A 17132-nucleotide genomic window follows, 5' to 3' on the forward strand; every position below is an offset into this window, starting at 1 on the left:
AAACTTATCAGGAAAGCCTGCTCCATCACAGGGTGAACCCTGGGTACACAGGAAGCTATTGTGCTAAAGAGGAGGATGGCAAAATTTGGACGCCATCATGAAAAATCCCCTGCATCCTCTCCAGGAGACACTGTCTTGGAGTATTTTTAGCCACAGGCTCATTCCACCACAGTGTGCTAAGAAGCGCCTCCGGGGGTCTTTTCTGCCCACTGATATTAGGCAGGCAATTCTATGCTTCCACCCCAACATACTCTTTAAGATTATTTTGAGATATCTGCACAATATGCATTTATTTATTTGCATTTATTTTTAACTTATCGATGATTGATTGGCTGTATTATTTGTGAGTATGTATCCTTCTTTTGTTACGTTTACGGTGCTCTATGCATCTGAATTTCCCCATTCGATTAATAAAGTTTTCTAATCTAATCTAATGTAATCTAGACAGAAGTGTGATAGATCAGAAAAGTAACAGTTCAGTGACAGGCAGAATTGGTTAATACTTCAGTAAATTCTAGATTTACAAATGATTCTTGTACTGAAAAGAAAAAAGTTAAAGGCTTTTATACTGACCCTTTCTAATCAAAATTAGTTTTACTGTGACTGCTGATAAATACTTTTTATGGAATTGTATTCACATTATGTACCTGACCCTAGTTAGTAAGATGGCAACCTCTAACAAAAAAATCATTTATACTTTTCACCTCTAGAGATGTAGAGGATGATGATGCATGCAAGCAATTCTAGGCATGCCAGTTTTAAGAAACAAGTTTTTTCTGCAGAAAGTCAAAGGACTGAAACATTTCCACCCACTCATTGCAAAACTCCATAGGGACTGATATGTGGGCGAAAGGTCTGACAGTGCCACTGCCTGTAAAGCTACAAATTATGTTCACATCAAAATCTATTAAGGTATGGCACTCATGATTTTCTGATATTTTTTTTTTTTGTTTTTTTTCCAAAAATAAGAATATGCATGTTATTTAAAATATCTACAAGTACTGCTAAAAGAAGAAGTGGGCCGAGTTTCTTACGTTATGTTTCATCGTGGACTCCCTGAAAAGTTGCCATTATCAGGCTCACACTTATCAATCACAGCGTGACAGCAGTTAGCCAATGGTGTGTCAAACTGAGTCTTGAAGGAGCAGAGTGGGACACCATCCCATTACGCTGTTAAAATATTAAGTTTAATGTCACTGTCTCTCTGCAGACATTTTAAAATCTGCTTTGCTTTTCTTTGTGCATGCATAGCTGAGCCAGACTTAGTACAAAGGGGCTCAGCATTTAGAATTGCCAAGCCAAGCATACAGTAGGACTAGATAGCCAAAGACAGCTGGAAGAATGTATAGTCAGCCTAAAGACAGAATAGTATACATCTGTCCTCTATCAGCACAAAATCTTCTTTCCTTGTTTGGAGAATGAGACAACTGCAAGTAGGCATTGTGCTATTCCTGTATTTTTGGAGGTGGGGTTGAGTCCTTTCCTGTCCTTGTTTGGAGACCAGAGAGAGAGCCTGTACGTGGAGCAACCAGTATATAAGGCTTGGACTGCTGCCAAGACACTTTGAAGCCTGTGGACGGGCGAACCATTTATTTGTCCCGAAAAACCTTTCAGCGCAGCGACGGAAAATGGCAGACTGTATACATCAAGTTCCCACCTTGATAATTGTCATGCTATGGCTTCCTCCGTCTGTAATGCCGCGTAAAGTTGTCAGTAAAGAAAGCTAAGGTATACAGTAATCCCTCCTCTATCGCGGGGGTTGAGTTCCAGAGCCACCCGCGAAATATGAAAATCCGCGAAGTAGAAACCATATGTTTATATGGTTATTTTTATATTGTCATGCTTGGGTCACAGATTTGCGCAGAAACACAGGAGGTTGTAGAGAGACAGGAACGTTATTCAAACACTGCAAACAAACATTTGTCTCTTTTTCAAAAGTTTAAACTGTGCTCCATGACAAGACAGAGATGACAGTTTCGTCTCACAATTAAAAGAATGCAAACATATCTTCCTCTTCAAAGGAGTGTGCGTCAGGAGCAGAGACTGTCATAAAGACAGAGAATGCAAACAAATCAATAGGGCTGTTTGTCTTTTAAGTATGCGAAGCACCGCGGCACAAAGCTGTTGAAGGCGGCAGCTCACACCCCCTCCGTCAGGAGCAGGGAGAGAGAGAGAGATAGAGAGAGAGATAGAGAGTGAGAAAAACAAACATGCAAAAATCAATACGTGCCCTTCGAGCTTTTAAGTATGCGAAGCACCGTGCAGCATGTCGCTTCACTAAGCAGCTGCACAGAAGGTAGCAACGTGAAGATAATCTCTCAGCATTTTTAGACGAGCGTCCGTATCGTCTAGGTGTGCGAACAGCCTCCCTGCTCACACCCCCTACGTCAGGATCAGAGAAAGCGCAAGAGAGAGAAAGAGAAAAGTAAGTTGGGTAGCTTCTCAGCTATCTGCCAATAGCGTCCCTTGTATGAAATCAACTGGGCAAACCAACTGAGGAAGCATGTACCAGAAATTAAAAGACCCATTGTCCTCAGAAATCCGCGAACCAGCAAAAAATCTGCGATATATATTTAAATATGCTTACATATAAAATCCGCGATAGAGTGAAACCGCGAAAGGCGAAGCGCGATATAGCGAGGGATCACTGTATCTTTTTCTCTCGTGTGATTTTTGTACCGCCGTATCACTATGGGAGGGATATCGCCTTTTAATATCATATCTCTACATTGTTCGGTTACTTTAATGCCGCAATTTCAAAAGAACACATTTCCAGAGAGCTAGTGACTCCTAAGGAAACATACGCCTGCAAACTGAACATACCAAATAGTGTTTGGAGACTAGCTTGAGCATATAAAAAGTGAAAACCACCAGAACACAGCGATCTAAGCCAAAGAATTGATTAAAATAGAAAGGATTTTCTATTTAGTACATTTTTTAGTAACATGTACTAAAAACAGCACTGGAAAATATGACTCCACAAGACTGAAAAAACTCTTGGATGTAAAGGAGCTGTGAAGAAACCTGTAAGGCTTCACTGAAACAATAAGACACATAGTTAGTAATCAGTGCACAGCTTTCAGGTGAGGTGTCTGCTCCCAACATTGGAAACAACAGACCTTGGAAATTTTAAGGATGCAATACTACACTTCCATACTGCTGTGCCATACTGACAAATACTTAATAAGAAGATGGCGTTAGCCATAAATCATATTTAGAAGGCATAAAAAGGAAGACACTGGACCACAGTTAAGGCATTTACCTAGGAAAGTAATGAAAATAATCTCTTAGTGATGTATTTTGCCACTGATGTGCCGTTATATGATAACCCACAAGAAATGGACAACATGCATGTAGCCACAAATGAGCTGCATGAGATGGGGCAGCATGCGTAGATAATCAGAACATAACTAAGCAGACATTATAAAGTTCAAACCAGAAACAGTCAGACTAAAACTTAAGTTTCCCATGATACCTAGGGTGCAGATTTATTAAAGAGAATTAATATCATTTTATGAGCACAAAAAAGATATATAATATGCTGTGTTTTGTTTTCTTACTCAAGGAATCTGGGGAGTCCACTCTGCCTAAATGGCATGCAAGCAGAAGTCTTCCCCAATGTGAGTAGTACAGTTAGTTAATTACAATGACATTTCATTAGGAGGGAATGGAACCCAATTACATCCACCACAATGGGGCGTCACAAATGTAACTCAAAGATCATGTAAAGGTTACCAAACAGTGCAATAAAATTATAAGCTTCTCCTATGGGAGGCCAAGCATTGTACAAGAGTTGTCTGAAAACAGTGAAAAGGATGCACCCACGGGAACTCAGCTTGTCCAGGAAAAGACAAGTTGCTTAAAGGGGTGTTAAATTGCGTTTAACAAGGAGGCAGGAATAAAACACAAAGTGTTTACACTCCATATTAAAATGTAGCATGGAAAGAAACCTGCTAAACAAAGACAAGAGCAGTCTTTTTCATTGTTTTACAGTGTAGGTAGGGCTACTTGGTTAAAAAAAATAAGGTTACACAGTAGATAGACAATTCTTAATGTCTAAGGCAGTTCAAAACACAGCACTTCCAATAACGTAGCACATATCCAATTGTTGAGGGCTTAATTGGGATTTGAAAATATAAATAATGCATTTTAAGAAGATAGGGAATTATGATTTCTTAAATAAAAGCTTCAGACAATTTTAATTGCCCTAATGGGGAGGAACATCCCGTAGATTTCTTTAGCAGAAAACTGATATCTTATAACGCGAACATATACCAAAGTGGAACGGTTATCAGTCGATATCAGGTCAAACAGGAAGTAGATCATTGATTTTTGAAAATTAAAATTTCTCTTGATTACTAAACATGTCCAAGTAACAGGGAAAAGTGAAGAAAGGTTATTGCATTGCAACTGGTGAACTTTTGGGTGGACGACTGTTCTGAAATTCAGAATGGGTATGAGGAAGCGTTGACTTGTAGGTTTTTTGTGGGTCTCTGTGTTTAGGACTACAAATCAGGATTACAATTTATTACATATTCAGAAAGTAGCTCTGCCTTAGTAATTGCCCAAATTGTAAGAAAGCCTGTAAAATAAAGATGCTGTTGTGCAATTGTATTGACAAGATTCTTATACTTCAGCTCAATTGGTAAAGAAAAGAAAGGATGAAAAATGAATTTTGCAGAAATAGGGTAATGAAGGACTGAGCAGGGTTATAAACAATGGAAAAAAAAGAAAAATGGTAAAAAGGAGCCACAAAATCACTGAGCTTCAATAAGCTGACACCTTAAGAACCCTGCACTTCCTTGCAATAAATTAAAAAAAGAGGTAGAACATTTCCAGTCTGCCATACCAGTCTGGATATAATTAGAGACAGATATGATACAAGCAGCACACATGCTTGATAAATTACTTAGATCATTCTTTTCATAGTCAACAAATTGATTTTACTGTCCCAGTGAGGGCTATTAGTAGAGTGTATTGCTAATGCACTGTTTTCATTAAAGGCTTTATGTAAATCATACATAACTCTGTGCATATTTATGTATATGAACAAATGCAAACATACTAAAGAAAGAAATTATAAAAAAAGAACACCTTTATGTAGTGTTTATACACAATATTATTTACGCATATATACCATCCACAAGAGCTCCTAATGCCCATGGGAGAACACTTTCAAGAGCAGATTTATTCAGGGACCATATCAATTACGTGTCCCTGAAACTTTAGTGCAGATATTCAAAGCCATGTCAAGTCCATGATTTAATATATAATAAGATTTTCAGTCTAATTTTAACTATGAGATTTGAGGAAACTCAATGGAGCCGTGAATAAGAAAATGCTTCATTAAATTCAAAAACAATTACGACAATGTAGCATGAAAATGTTAATGCTTGTCCAGATCACAATGGAACAAAAACCAGTACTGTTTACATATAATTTAAGTTATCTAAATGTGGAGCTTAAAATGAACAGCAATTACAGTATATCCATTTGTACGTCTACACATTTTCTCATTATTTTGACAATTGCCTCATTTAATGGACTAACCTATATGAATGTTTTCAGATACAGCATGCTAAGTAGTGCGCATATCTACAATCTGGGGCTTCTACACAAAACATTACCTACTATTATAATACTGGGTGCAGGTGGCAGATACTTTGCATCAGCAAATATACTCAAAACGTCAAACATTCTCCAAGAACATGTAAAGAGGCATGTACTGAATCACATTTATCTACCAGGTGGAATTTATTCTTCAATGTAAAATTTAGACACAATAATAATGTAAAACCATGCAGATTCATTACAGTTTAAAGCCCAACAGGGTAGAGTGCATGCATGGCATTGCATAAAGTGCTTCATATTTTCTAAGAATAATTTTTAATGGAAAAAAGTAGTACTGCTAGGAGAGTGCAGATGTAAGAATGCTGAATATAAATTTACTGTAAAGTACCTAGGAAATATGCTTAACTTATATTTGTGTAAAGAACATTATATTCTAAAGTTTGCCTGGAATGTGTCAGATTAATATTATCTATTAACTTCTAATATAAAGATCATTTTACTGTGCGATTCAATTTCTAACAAAAGAGTTCTGATAATATCAAAAAGATTTTCTTTTTTTTTTTTCAAGCAGTTAAAACAAATCAAACTATTACAATGTAAAATATTTCAATCATGAAAAGACAAAGCATTCATTAAAGCAAGATCACTTGCTGGCATATTTAAAAATAAAATATAACAAAACATTAAAAAATAATTTAAGTAAAACATGTGACAAGTTGAAGAGCACAAAGCTATATATGTGACTTGGAATATTTCAAACTTTTGGATATTTACTTCGAAATTAAGCTTTTTAATAATTCAAATTTATATAACAGTGATTTTCCATGTCATATAAGAACATAATTATATTTAGTGATAAAACAAAACACAGCTGACATCATACCATCTGAACATGAAGTTAGCCATATCAACAAGATACACATGAAGTGCACTTACCTGCTCCTGTTAAAATACACACACAATAATATAGTAACCACTCTACATTTATACCCAAAAGGTACATTATTTTCTGTGTTAACACATGTAAATGTGCAAAACGAATACAAAGAAAAAAACTGGACACGTGCAGTTTAAAATAAAACAAAAAGTGTAGTAAATCAGTAAGTAATTGAACAATTTTAAAATATGCAGATCATGCATCTGCTTCAAGCACCAGAAAAATACCTTCATCTTCATCACCATCATTATCAGATAAATCGTCTCCTTGTTTCTTAACGTGGACTCCTAAGATCAGATCAAGGGGGGGAGAAAAAAAAAACAAAAAAAAACAAAACAAGAATATTCAAAATAGCATGATTGACAAAATTATGTGAAAAATACTGACTATAGAAAAAAAAAATCTGTGATTTCAAACTATGCAAGAAAAATCCAAGACAGTAAGATTTCACATCTGCTGCTTTAAATGTTCCTAGACTGTTTGCTAGACTTTTCTAAATGAAAGAAATTATATTAACATTTTAAAATTACATTTTAAGGTAAACTGTCCATGGACTTTTGGGAGAGTATATTATCTTTTCCTGTGCATTTTTAATATGCAGTAAAATACAACAACAGTGCCTTTAACAATGCTAAGAAAACCATTAAAACAAAGTACTTGAACCTATTTATTGTTAAATAGTGTTAGTAGCAGTAAAGGGTATATTCTATTGCTTATTAATAGTGGTCTTTAATATCTTCATGAAATAATGCAATCATTTGAAAACATAAACGCTTTTTTAAACTAGCATTGAATTAGGAAATTGTTTACTTAATAAAAATAATGACAATAACGGCAATATAATTAATATTTAAATTTCCAGAAGAGTAAAATTTATATACTGTACAAGGCTAAAAATTTCCACCAATAGTAAACGAAATCCTCACTCATTTTTTCTTTTTGTTTTTTTAATTGTTTCTAAATATTTCAAATAACTTGCGTGTCAGAGGGTCACCATCCGGGTTCCTCCCAGATATGTAATACCGCCGCAGGCTGTGGGGGGCACTACCACTAACTGTGTCATCTTCCTTAGCCTCTACAGTAATGACAAACTACCCAAGGAGGGCAACTGATTCTGCAGCTTCTGGTTCCAGGTCCTTAAAAGCCATCTGACATTTATCTTGCCTTTCGACTTGTCATTCCCTCATACGACCACAGAGTTCATTAATCAGTATGACACACTTCTGTTTGCTATTTAGAACAAAGCCAATCTAGTAAGGTAAGGTTTAAATTTACAACTAAAATTAACAATGGAGAGTCCATTTATTTTCTTACAGCAAGTGCTTCATACTGAGCAAGGTCACAGCACTTGAATAAATGCTCATTCGTGACAAGCAGACACTCTGAAAACAATAATTGTCCACAAAGATACGGCTACTTTTATTGATGTCAGGCAAACTGGTGAACTTTGTAGCACTATTTTCTGCTGTTATTTTTTCAATGTTAGAAGAAATGAAAGCTTTAGGCAACATTGCAGGAGTATACAGGCAAAAACTGCCAAGCTACCATGTTGACCTAAGAATTAGTTATTTTGGGTATGTAAAATACAAAATTCATTAAAAAGAAAAAACAAAACAAGACAAAAAAAAAATAATCCAAACATCACTCAAAGATCTATACATGCGAAAATGGCTTACAAACCAGTAAGACTGAATAAAGGTCACTTTAATTTAATGTACTCCTCATTTAGGGGTCATTCGATCATAAAGTGAGAAACAGAAATATTACAGTTATAGTGAAGTATGCATTTGTTTATTACGGATAATTATAAATAAGTATTCCAATTCAAAATAATATTACTTGTCAATGTAAGACTAAATACTAATCTGGAAAGATGAAAATCACAAGAGTATTTTTATTTTTATATTAGTTAAAACTTGGGATAGAATGAGGTATGGCACTTGGCATGAAAAAAATCTTACAAAACAGCCCTCTATAAGATACCACATGCATCAGATTGGAAAACGACAGCAATTGCTATTTGGAGTAGACTGGAAAGCCTAAATGGTTGAAGCGTTTGACTTTAATAATGGATGAAGATTTGTCAGAATGTCACCGCTGCTGTGAAACCCTAAAATAACAGTGACAGGTAAATCTATGCTTTTTGTACTGCCACTAATCACAAAACCACTCTGTTTTATTGTGCGTCAGTCTGCTGAAATCCTGGGCTGTGTATATCATATCTGTGAAGTCAGTAAGAAAGTATCTTGGCATTTTAATGAGCATCATTTGTTGTATTGGTCATTGGACATATCTGGTGCTTGGCATTGTCTACAAACATATTGATTAAACCGAGAATACGCTGTGAGCACTGAGAATATGTAAATTGTAGTGGAAGAACTAGTAACTGAACAAAGGCAAAGGCAAAGAGAAGTGTGGTATGTCTACTGAGAAAGCAGCCTGTCATACTATTCTTATTTTAATTGCAAATCCATATATCTTTTTCATGAGTTGATATACCTTGGTACAGCATACACTTCTACACAGTTTCTGTACATTATTGTAAGAATCCGCTACTGCTGGACTAGAAATTCAGAAAACACTGCAAATAAATGTTTTAACTAAACAATTTATAAATGTGTGCTAGTTCAATTTTTATAAAGTTAGTTCATGGAAAGCAATGTGTACAGTATAAACCCAAAAAGAATCACCAAGTGTGCACAGCATTCCATGGTGTAACATGTGACCCTAAGGAGTCAATTGCGAACGTGACATATTGCCATTCACAGTGAATGGTATTACCAAAATGTGCTGCAGATTAATACTAACATTTAAGCACAGAACAACACCAAATATATTTTCAAGCCATACTCATTAATATCATTTTTAAGTATAGCCTTAAGCCATACTTTTTTTTAGTATCTTTTACTTGGCAGATACCTTTATAGAATAACACTACAAAAAGATGCCCAACCAGAACATTAAGCAGTTGCCAGATATGGCAAAATGTGAAGAAAATGAAGTTGAACATAAGACATTTACTATTTCATTGTCTAATTACAGATGATCAAACTCATGTGTTATATTTTTTGCTGCTCAGTCTGCATTTTTTTGGTTGTTTTTCCTTTCATTTTATTTACTCTATTCTATTCACTTTCATCCATGCTATCTTTAATTGAGTCTTTTTTATCTTTCTTACAATATCAAGATATTTTCACTAATTTCTTACTGAGTTCCATTTCCTATTTCACAAACAGCAAAGAGTCAAGAATGAATGAAATGTTAATTTGGAAACACTTTCTCTAAGCCACTTATATAACTTGGGGGTTGCAGGAAGCTTCAGCCTATTCTGGCACTATTGGGCACAAGACAGGAACCATCCCTGGATTAATCATAATAATAATAAGTCTTTTCATTTATATAGCACATTTCTCTCCTCTCAAAGCACTTCACATAGTGAGAGGGAATCCACCTGGATGATGACACAACATCCACTTTGTGCCAGTATGCTCACCACATTATTAAAGGGGTGAAAGTGATAGTTAATTAGAGACAAAGGATGATGGGGAGCCAGAATGACTAGTCCATGGTGGCCAATTTAGTCTGGACATCGGGATACACCCTGTTCTTTATGTAGGGTGCCAGGGGATCTTTAATGACCACAGAGAGTCAGGACCTCAGTTCTATGTCTCATCTGAAGGATCGCGCCATTTTTACAGCACAGTGTCCCGGTCACTGCATTGAGATCCACACTCAGACCACAGGGTAAGCACATCTAGTTGAACCCACTAACACTTCTTCCAGCAGCAACCCAATCTTTTCCTAGATATTCTCCCATTCAAATCACTGGCCTTGCTCGAACAAGCCTAACTTGAGGTGGATAATCTGTTCTGAAGTGTATGTGTTATGATTGCTGTGGTATGGATTAACACATCACAGGCAGTTTAGAGTCACAATTCAGACATCACATACATGTTTGTGATATAGAAGAAAAACAGAGTACCTGGAGAAAACTCTACATGGAAAACATACAGACAGGAGTTGTACCCAGGAAATGCCAGCCAGGAGCTTTAAGGCATCAGCAATAACTACTATGCCACCATGCTACCCACTTTAAATTTAAAGCTTCCCAATCAAGAAAAAAAGTTAAACCTATCTAAATTTGTATCTTTTTTTATCTTCTCTGTTCATTAACAATCGGTCGGCAATAGTTACTTTATGGTCTGAAAATGTAGTCGAGAGCACTTAAAAATAAGGATTGGTATTGGAAATAAAGTATGATTACAACAAGGTAAAATGAACCCTACATCTCAGGTCTAATCACCATGTGTAATGTTACAACTATAAACAATATTCTTATGGCCATGCCCCTATTGTGTATATGCACTATAGTACTCCAAAAGAATTAGCAGTTAAGATGGACAAAGAAACAAAAGTCACTTAAAATCTGAGGGAGCCTCCAGTGTGGTTAAAAGCTTATTATCCCCCAAAATGTTTGGATATCACTAGCTTGGGGTTACAAAATAATATTAATTATTTACCCATGCAATAATAAAACGATAAAAAACATTCTCAACCCTGCTTGAAAAAAACAGACCTGAACATGGCACCAGTCCATGACAAAGCCCAAACACACACATATTCTCACAGGACCAATTTAGAATCACCCATTAATCTAACATATATTGACTTTGAATTTTGAAAAGAAAAAAAAACACACAGAGAAAAGGGTGAATGTGAAAGCTGCACACAGGCAACAACTGTGTGTTGTGGTACCCGGCTGGGGTTCATGCCCGGCCGGGATGCCCAGGAGGACCGGAGGAGGGCTTGTGCCTCCTCCAGAACACAAAGCCCTGGTTGCTTTGGGGGCCACGGGTACAGAGCTTGTAAGCTCAACCCTGTAGGGGCCCATGGTCACCGCCAGGGGGCGCCCCGATGCCTTGGGAGCCCTGGACCTCAGCACTTCCGCCACACCCGGAAGTGCTGGGGGGAAGAGGATTGTGGACACCCGGAGGACTTCCGGATACACCGCCAGAGCTTCCGCCACACAGGGGTGTGGCTACAGAAGCTCCACAGGATGCACCTGGAGTCCATCCGGGGTGTATAAAAGGGGCCGCCTCCCTCCAGTCATGAGCAAGAGTCGGGTGGAAGAAGGACGGAGCTCAGAGGAGAGGAGTGGAGGCGGACCAAGAGACTGAAGGCATTGTGAGTGTGGCCAAGGACTTAAGGGGTGATTGGTGCTGCAGCACTGGGATTGTGCACTTCTGGAACGTGTAAATATGTACAATAAACGTGTGTGTGGTGAAACCAACATGTCTACCTGCCTGTGTCCGGGCTGTACAGGTTTAAAGACCGTGTTTAATTAATACTGAATTAATCAATACTTATGATCCATACCACTTCTTTTATATATTTTTGTTTAATTGTATTGTGTAATTTTCTATATATTTTTTTGTTTTAATGTGTTATTTTGTATGTTATTAATTTATTTCAGATTTTTGTCTTTGTAATTATAAGTTATTTCCTTATCGTCTTGTAAAGCACTTTGAGCTACATGTTTCGTATAAAATTGTTTCGTTATTTTGTATCGAATGTATATATTGATTTGTTACTTGTACTTGCTCTTTTTTTCTTACTGTCAGGCGGGGTGTCACTAGGGTCTGCACTTACAGAGGGCTTTGCCTAACGACTGGAGTTTGCGTGCTGTTCACATCTATAGGGGTGTGCGTGGGGGGGGGTCCCCCTATGGGTTTTTATGATGTTGGTGGCTATTATCAAAACGATACACAGAAGAACGATGGCTAGCATACAGTAAATCAGGGGCTATAGGCATGCATGCATTGAACAGATGGGTGGAGGGCTTTCACAGATCAGGGGCTACAACCCTGAGATCAGGGGGTAAAGCCATAGAAGCCTCCATAACAACATCACTGCTGTCAGAGCAACCACATAAAACAATTCTTGTATAATGGCCAAACAGTGCTAAAATCAAACTATATGAAAGCATTTATTGAAACTTGGGAGCCAATTGCAGGTCTGTGTTATCAGTCTATGTAAACAGAGCTAATCTAGATGGCTTTCATTTGTTGCAGATCTTGCTGATAAATCAAAACTATCTTACATGGGATTTTAAACTTTTCACAAACAAAACAACATACTATCCTAACATTAATCAATTATTTTTTCTTCATTTTTAAATGTAGCTTTTCATTTTCATATCCTCTCAATCCAATTTGGGGTAATAGTTGAGGTTAACCTGTGAAATTGCTGGAGACATAATTATTAATTTTTAAAAAGTGTAGGGGCATCTTCTTGATGTAAATGTAATATTTTTTATGGTTCTTTTTTTATATATCATTGCACACTTTCAATTTTACATGTCTATTTCATTCAAGACCCTTTTATAGTATATCACAATTGATGGCTGATAGGGCAATATGCAGAACTATCAAGTGCCAAATTGTGAGCAAGGAATACATATTTGAAAGTGTCAAATTCCTTTTGAATCGCCCTGTGCAAATAATAAAGATATGACTATAAATTAGATTTCGAAAATACTTTGGAGTAGCACTGGTTGAGAACTGGAAGATGTTTGTGGCTTGATGACAATTTTGGTCAGTAAGAATAACAAGTAAAATCTAAATGGGTCAGTGAGAAAATGAAATTATGTTTTCCTTTCCCAAACGTGAAGTAAATAAACTACTTTGTAAAGTATGAGGAGGCAGGGCATATTCCAATACACTTGTTTTTAAAGTCACAGTGAGCGTAGTAGGAATATTTTTAATGTTTCATTTAAACCATAGGGAAAATATAGAAACTAAAATGATATGCTGTAATTACCACACACAAGACATACCTGACAACAGAAATACATTATGAATTTCTTAATATTTTTCTTCATCCAATTTTTGCACATCACAGCGATTCTTTTGATAAATCTTCTGAAGCCTCTCTGTAAAATGTTCATTTGCCAGGCCTTTATCATCTTAGATACTGATATGCATGAATCTCTGTCTATCTTTAGTGCTAAAACTGAAGGCAGGTGCTTACTCATCTGATCATTTTTAACGTCTGAAAAGTGACCTGTCTTTCTCTGCCTGACGGTAAATGAATTGCCACAGAGGAGGCAGCAGCTTGAGACACACTTTATAAATTAAGCAAAGGCGTTTTGAAAGCGGCTTCATAAAAGAAGGATTTAACACAAGAATTGTACTAAAGTACTATGACCGGTGAAAGCAATTATATATATATATATATATATATATATATATATATATATATATATATATATATATATATATATCCTTTCTTCTTTTTTCTTTTTTTTGGTTCAAGCTGAGTGCATGCAATAAATGAGTAACTTTAAAAGAGATGGGTATGCTATAATAATACCTACAAATTCCAATTAAAATGATGCTGAAGAGCCTGAAAATGTCAATACTGAAAAAGTGAAGCACAATTTTTGCATGAAACTTGGAAGTACATTTTCAATTATTTTAATTTTTTACTGATACTGTAAATTCATTTTGTAAATTAATGGTGCTTGATTCATATAGACATGTAAGCTCCTTTGCAAGGTATTAGACAGTATACATATAGTAAGACTGCTGTACAGCATATTAGCATGTGGCTATAAACAAATCAAAAAAGAAATATTTTTGATCAATGAACACATGCAGTAATAACTGAAAACAATCATACTGTATGTTAATAAGGTTTACTATAACTACCAACAGGCAATATATTTTATATAAATAATACATTTGATTTAGGCAGTCATGTATATAGAATCACCCATATATCTACTCTCTCTCTCTCTCTTTATATATATATATTAAATCATAAGCCTAAAAGTGCAACGGTGACGTTTTTATGTCACTCTTTAAATTGGGCTTATTTTAAAACCTACATATTTATGTTTGGTATCATTCTTTTCAGAATTTATTGAACTTTAATGTGATGTTGTTAGATTTTCAGATTCTTATTCGGTTTTTTAATTATAAACTAAAAAACATCAAAAACTCACGTCCCGCGAGACGAAACTTAACTAAGAATGCCAAGAGATTTAACTACGCCTGGGGCTGGAAATAAAAGACAAAGAGTAGAACAGCTACTGTACAGGCTTTTAAATGTTTGAAACGCCACGTGAGATGAAGCAAGCCAACAGCTGATCGAGCAAAGAGGAGGTAAAAAAAAACAGTGTTTGTTTCCAATTGTATCACCGTTTAAGAGGGGATTTCGGAGGAGCGACCGCGTTTCCTTGGGGTGCGTTCAGCCCCCCTCTTCACAATTCGAGCAGCAGAGACGCGAAGTTACTGGCGAGCGAAGCGAACGGGGGTGGGGGGGGGAGTGCGGGAAGGGACCCTTAGTATTATATATAAATAAATTGAAAATATCCATCCATCCATTATCCAACCCACTTCAGCATGTATTAACTGAACAATTGTTTAGACATATTTACAGCCTTCTAATCAGTGAACTAACAGCATGAAACAATAGTTACCAAATAATAATACATTTTATTTATAATATATATTATATCTTAGACTAGGTAATGGTGGACATTCAAAAATTTGGTAAACAATTCACTGAGAATTTCCAGGCAAGGATAGGTGTAAAGAAAAAAAACAGCGCTTGAAAGTGCCTGCCTGTTATGCTAGGACATTGTGACTTAATTTCTACCAGAACACTTAATATTAGGAAATGATATCATAGATAACATTTAACTTTGTGCTTTATTCTGTGACAATAGTTTACATATATGAAATCTTATTCTGTAAACCAAATGTTTAGACAAGACTTTTAATGATTAACTACTACAGGACCTTTGGATGTTGTTAATGGCAGAGGGGGTATTCCCAGAACGTACCATCTGTCTGAGTGCTCATCAGTGGGCTCGAAATTTTTACCAGCTACTGTATGTAAATGAACCTAAGCGATAACAGGGGCTGTTCTCTCAAGGCTAAGCAGACATGCTGTTGAGAGAGTTGCTGCTCACTAGTGAGCCTCCACCAGTTGGTGTAAATAAAGAATGTCTTTGATTACATTTATAGCGATGACTTAAGACTTTTTTATTAATAAGTACATTCTGCCACAATAGGTTATGAGAAGTCAGTATCACTCAAGGAATGATCTTTACACTAAACATTAAGAGGAACTGTGTGAGCCTTAACAGTTGTACGGGTTAGGAATATACATCGCAGGGCAGTTTTATAAATGCACTCATATATCTTTTAAGTGTGTTCTGAAGTCCTATCTAGTGCTTATTTACACAGTATAGCACACTACAGAGAAGCAATAAAACAGGCTATAAACAGATGTGTATTCAATGTGAAACTGATATTAGGCCAGACAATTCAGAATGTTGTGAGGACTTGGCTGATTAGCCCATACAACTTGAAACAATCCTACCTTTAAAGACCATTATTGTAGAAAGAGTTCAGAAAATGATAGCCTAAACAATGCACACAGTGACTTGGTACTGCAGGGCACAGTGAGCAAACCAGACTAGAGATGATACTATTCCACAAAACAGTAGTTGCAGACACCCATTCTCAGCAAAGTTATAAGTAAGGGTTTTTTTTTTAACTCATTATGAAATACCTGCATTTCACTAAAAATAATGACTATGATGAAGCCAATCACCTGGCACCAAACCTGTGCCAACTGTGGTATCAAGTAACCACAAAAAAATATGCTGAAGATGTAAATTCCTGACTGTGACATAAGATTGACGGACGTCTCATTGGTTACATAGAAAAGCTGTTGTGAATATTGTACATTGCAATCAAATGGGCATGATTCGGTATGAAGTTTTACAAGCTGTGCGATGCATGTAGAGGGACCAAGTGAGGACGGCAAGTATAGCCAATATGGTGTCACCACATCTTCTGAGCTGTCACTGGCAGACCCATGCTTGACCAAAGCAACTGTATAATGATAAACAGTTTCTATACACTTCAGAATGTATAGGGTGGTCCAGATCGAATTATGCAATTTTCATTACACTATAACTTATTAAGTTTATTACATAGAGAATTCACAGCACCTGCCCTGCACATAGAAATTTCACTTAAAATTCTTTTTGTTGCCGATAGATGGCAGCACCTGCCCTGCATTCCAAAATGGCGGGGAGACGGTTGTCAATCGAACAGTTGCATAATTAGATCTGGACCACCCTATACTTCAAAGCACAAATGATGCATATGGAACCATACAACTGAACCAGGGTGATTTGCCTGGTAATTCCAGGTGCTTGAATGAACCAAGTAGTGTGGTGCACTAGCTGTGTGGTAAAATGTATACGATCAAGTGTATGACAAGAAAGATGTCTGCCTCCTAAGCACTGTTCAAAATGCAGCAACTGTCAGTGGAAATGTGGAAGTCACTAAGTAGGCTACAATAGTACGATGGGCGGTGTGGATTATATGAGTCAGGCACTGATATTCTACACTCTCATGAGCAAGCAACAAAAAAAAATATTACAAAAAAATCTTTCGATATCTGGTCAGACACTGCCGAAGTGTACTGGTGATTGTTTTAAAGCATATCACATAAAGCATGTACACTAAATCACAGTATAGCAGTGGACACTAGATGTTCCTTTCCTACTGTGATTATGCGGATGTTTTGATATTTACATTTT

At 36.4% G+C, this 17132-nt stretch overlaps 2 protein-coding genes across 3 annotated transcripts in view; one reads left to right on the forward strand and one right to left on the reverse strand.

Moving 5' to 3' along the window:
- rab9b (RAB9B, member RAS oncogene family) overlaps positions 1 to 17132 on the forward strand; it is a 1039984-nt gene that overhangs the window by 657376 nt on the left and 365476 nt on the right. The window lies entirely within an intron of this gene.
- nlgn3a (neuroligin 3a) overlaps positions 1 to 17132 on the reverse strand; it is a 315542-nt gene that overhangs the window by 253232 nt on the left and 45178 nt on the right. The window contains exon 3 of one of the 2 annotated variants that reach the window (XM_051934812.1): positions 6736 to 6795. The exons of the other annotated variant lie outside the window; for it this stretch is intronic. Within the exon in view, the coding sequence (XP_051790772.1) occupies positions 6736 to 6795 (60 nt within the window). The remainder of the gene's footprint in view (positions 1 to 6735; positions 6796 to 17132) is intronic. 2 annotated transcript variants of the gene reach the window in all.

The sequence above is a fragment of the Erpetoichthys calabaricus genome, chromosome 12, assembly GCF_900747795.2.
Source record: "Erpetoichthys calabaricus chromosome 12, fErpCal1.3, whole genome shotgun sequence".
Taxonomy (NCBI): domain Eukaryota; kingdom Metazoa; phylum Chordata; class Cladistia; order Polypteriformes; family Polypteridae; genus Erpetoichthys; species Erpetoichthys calabaricus.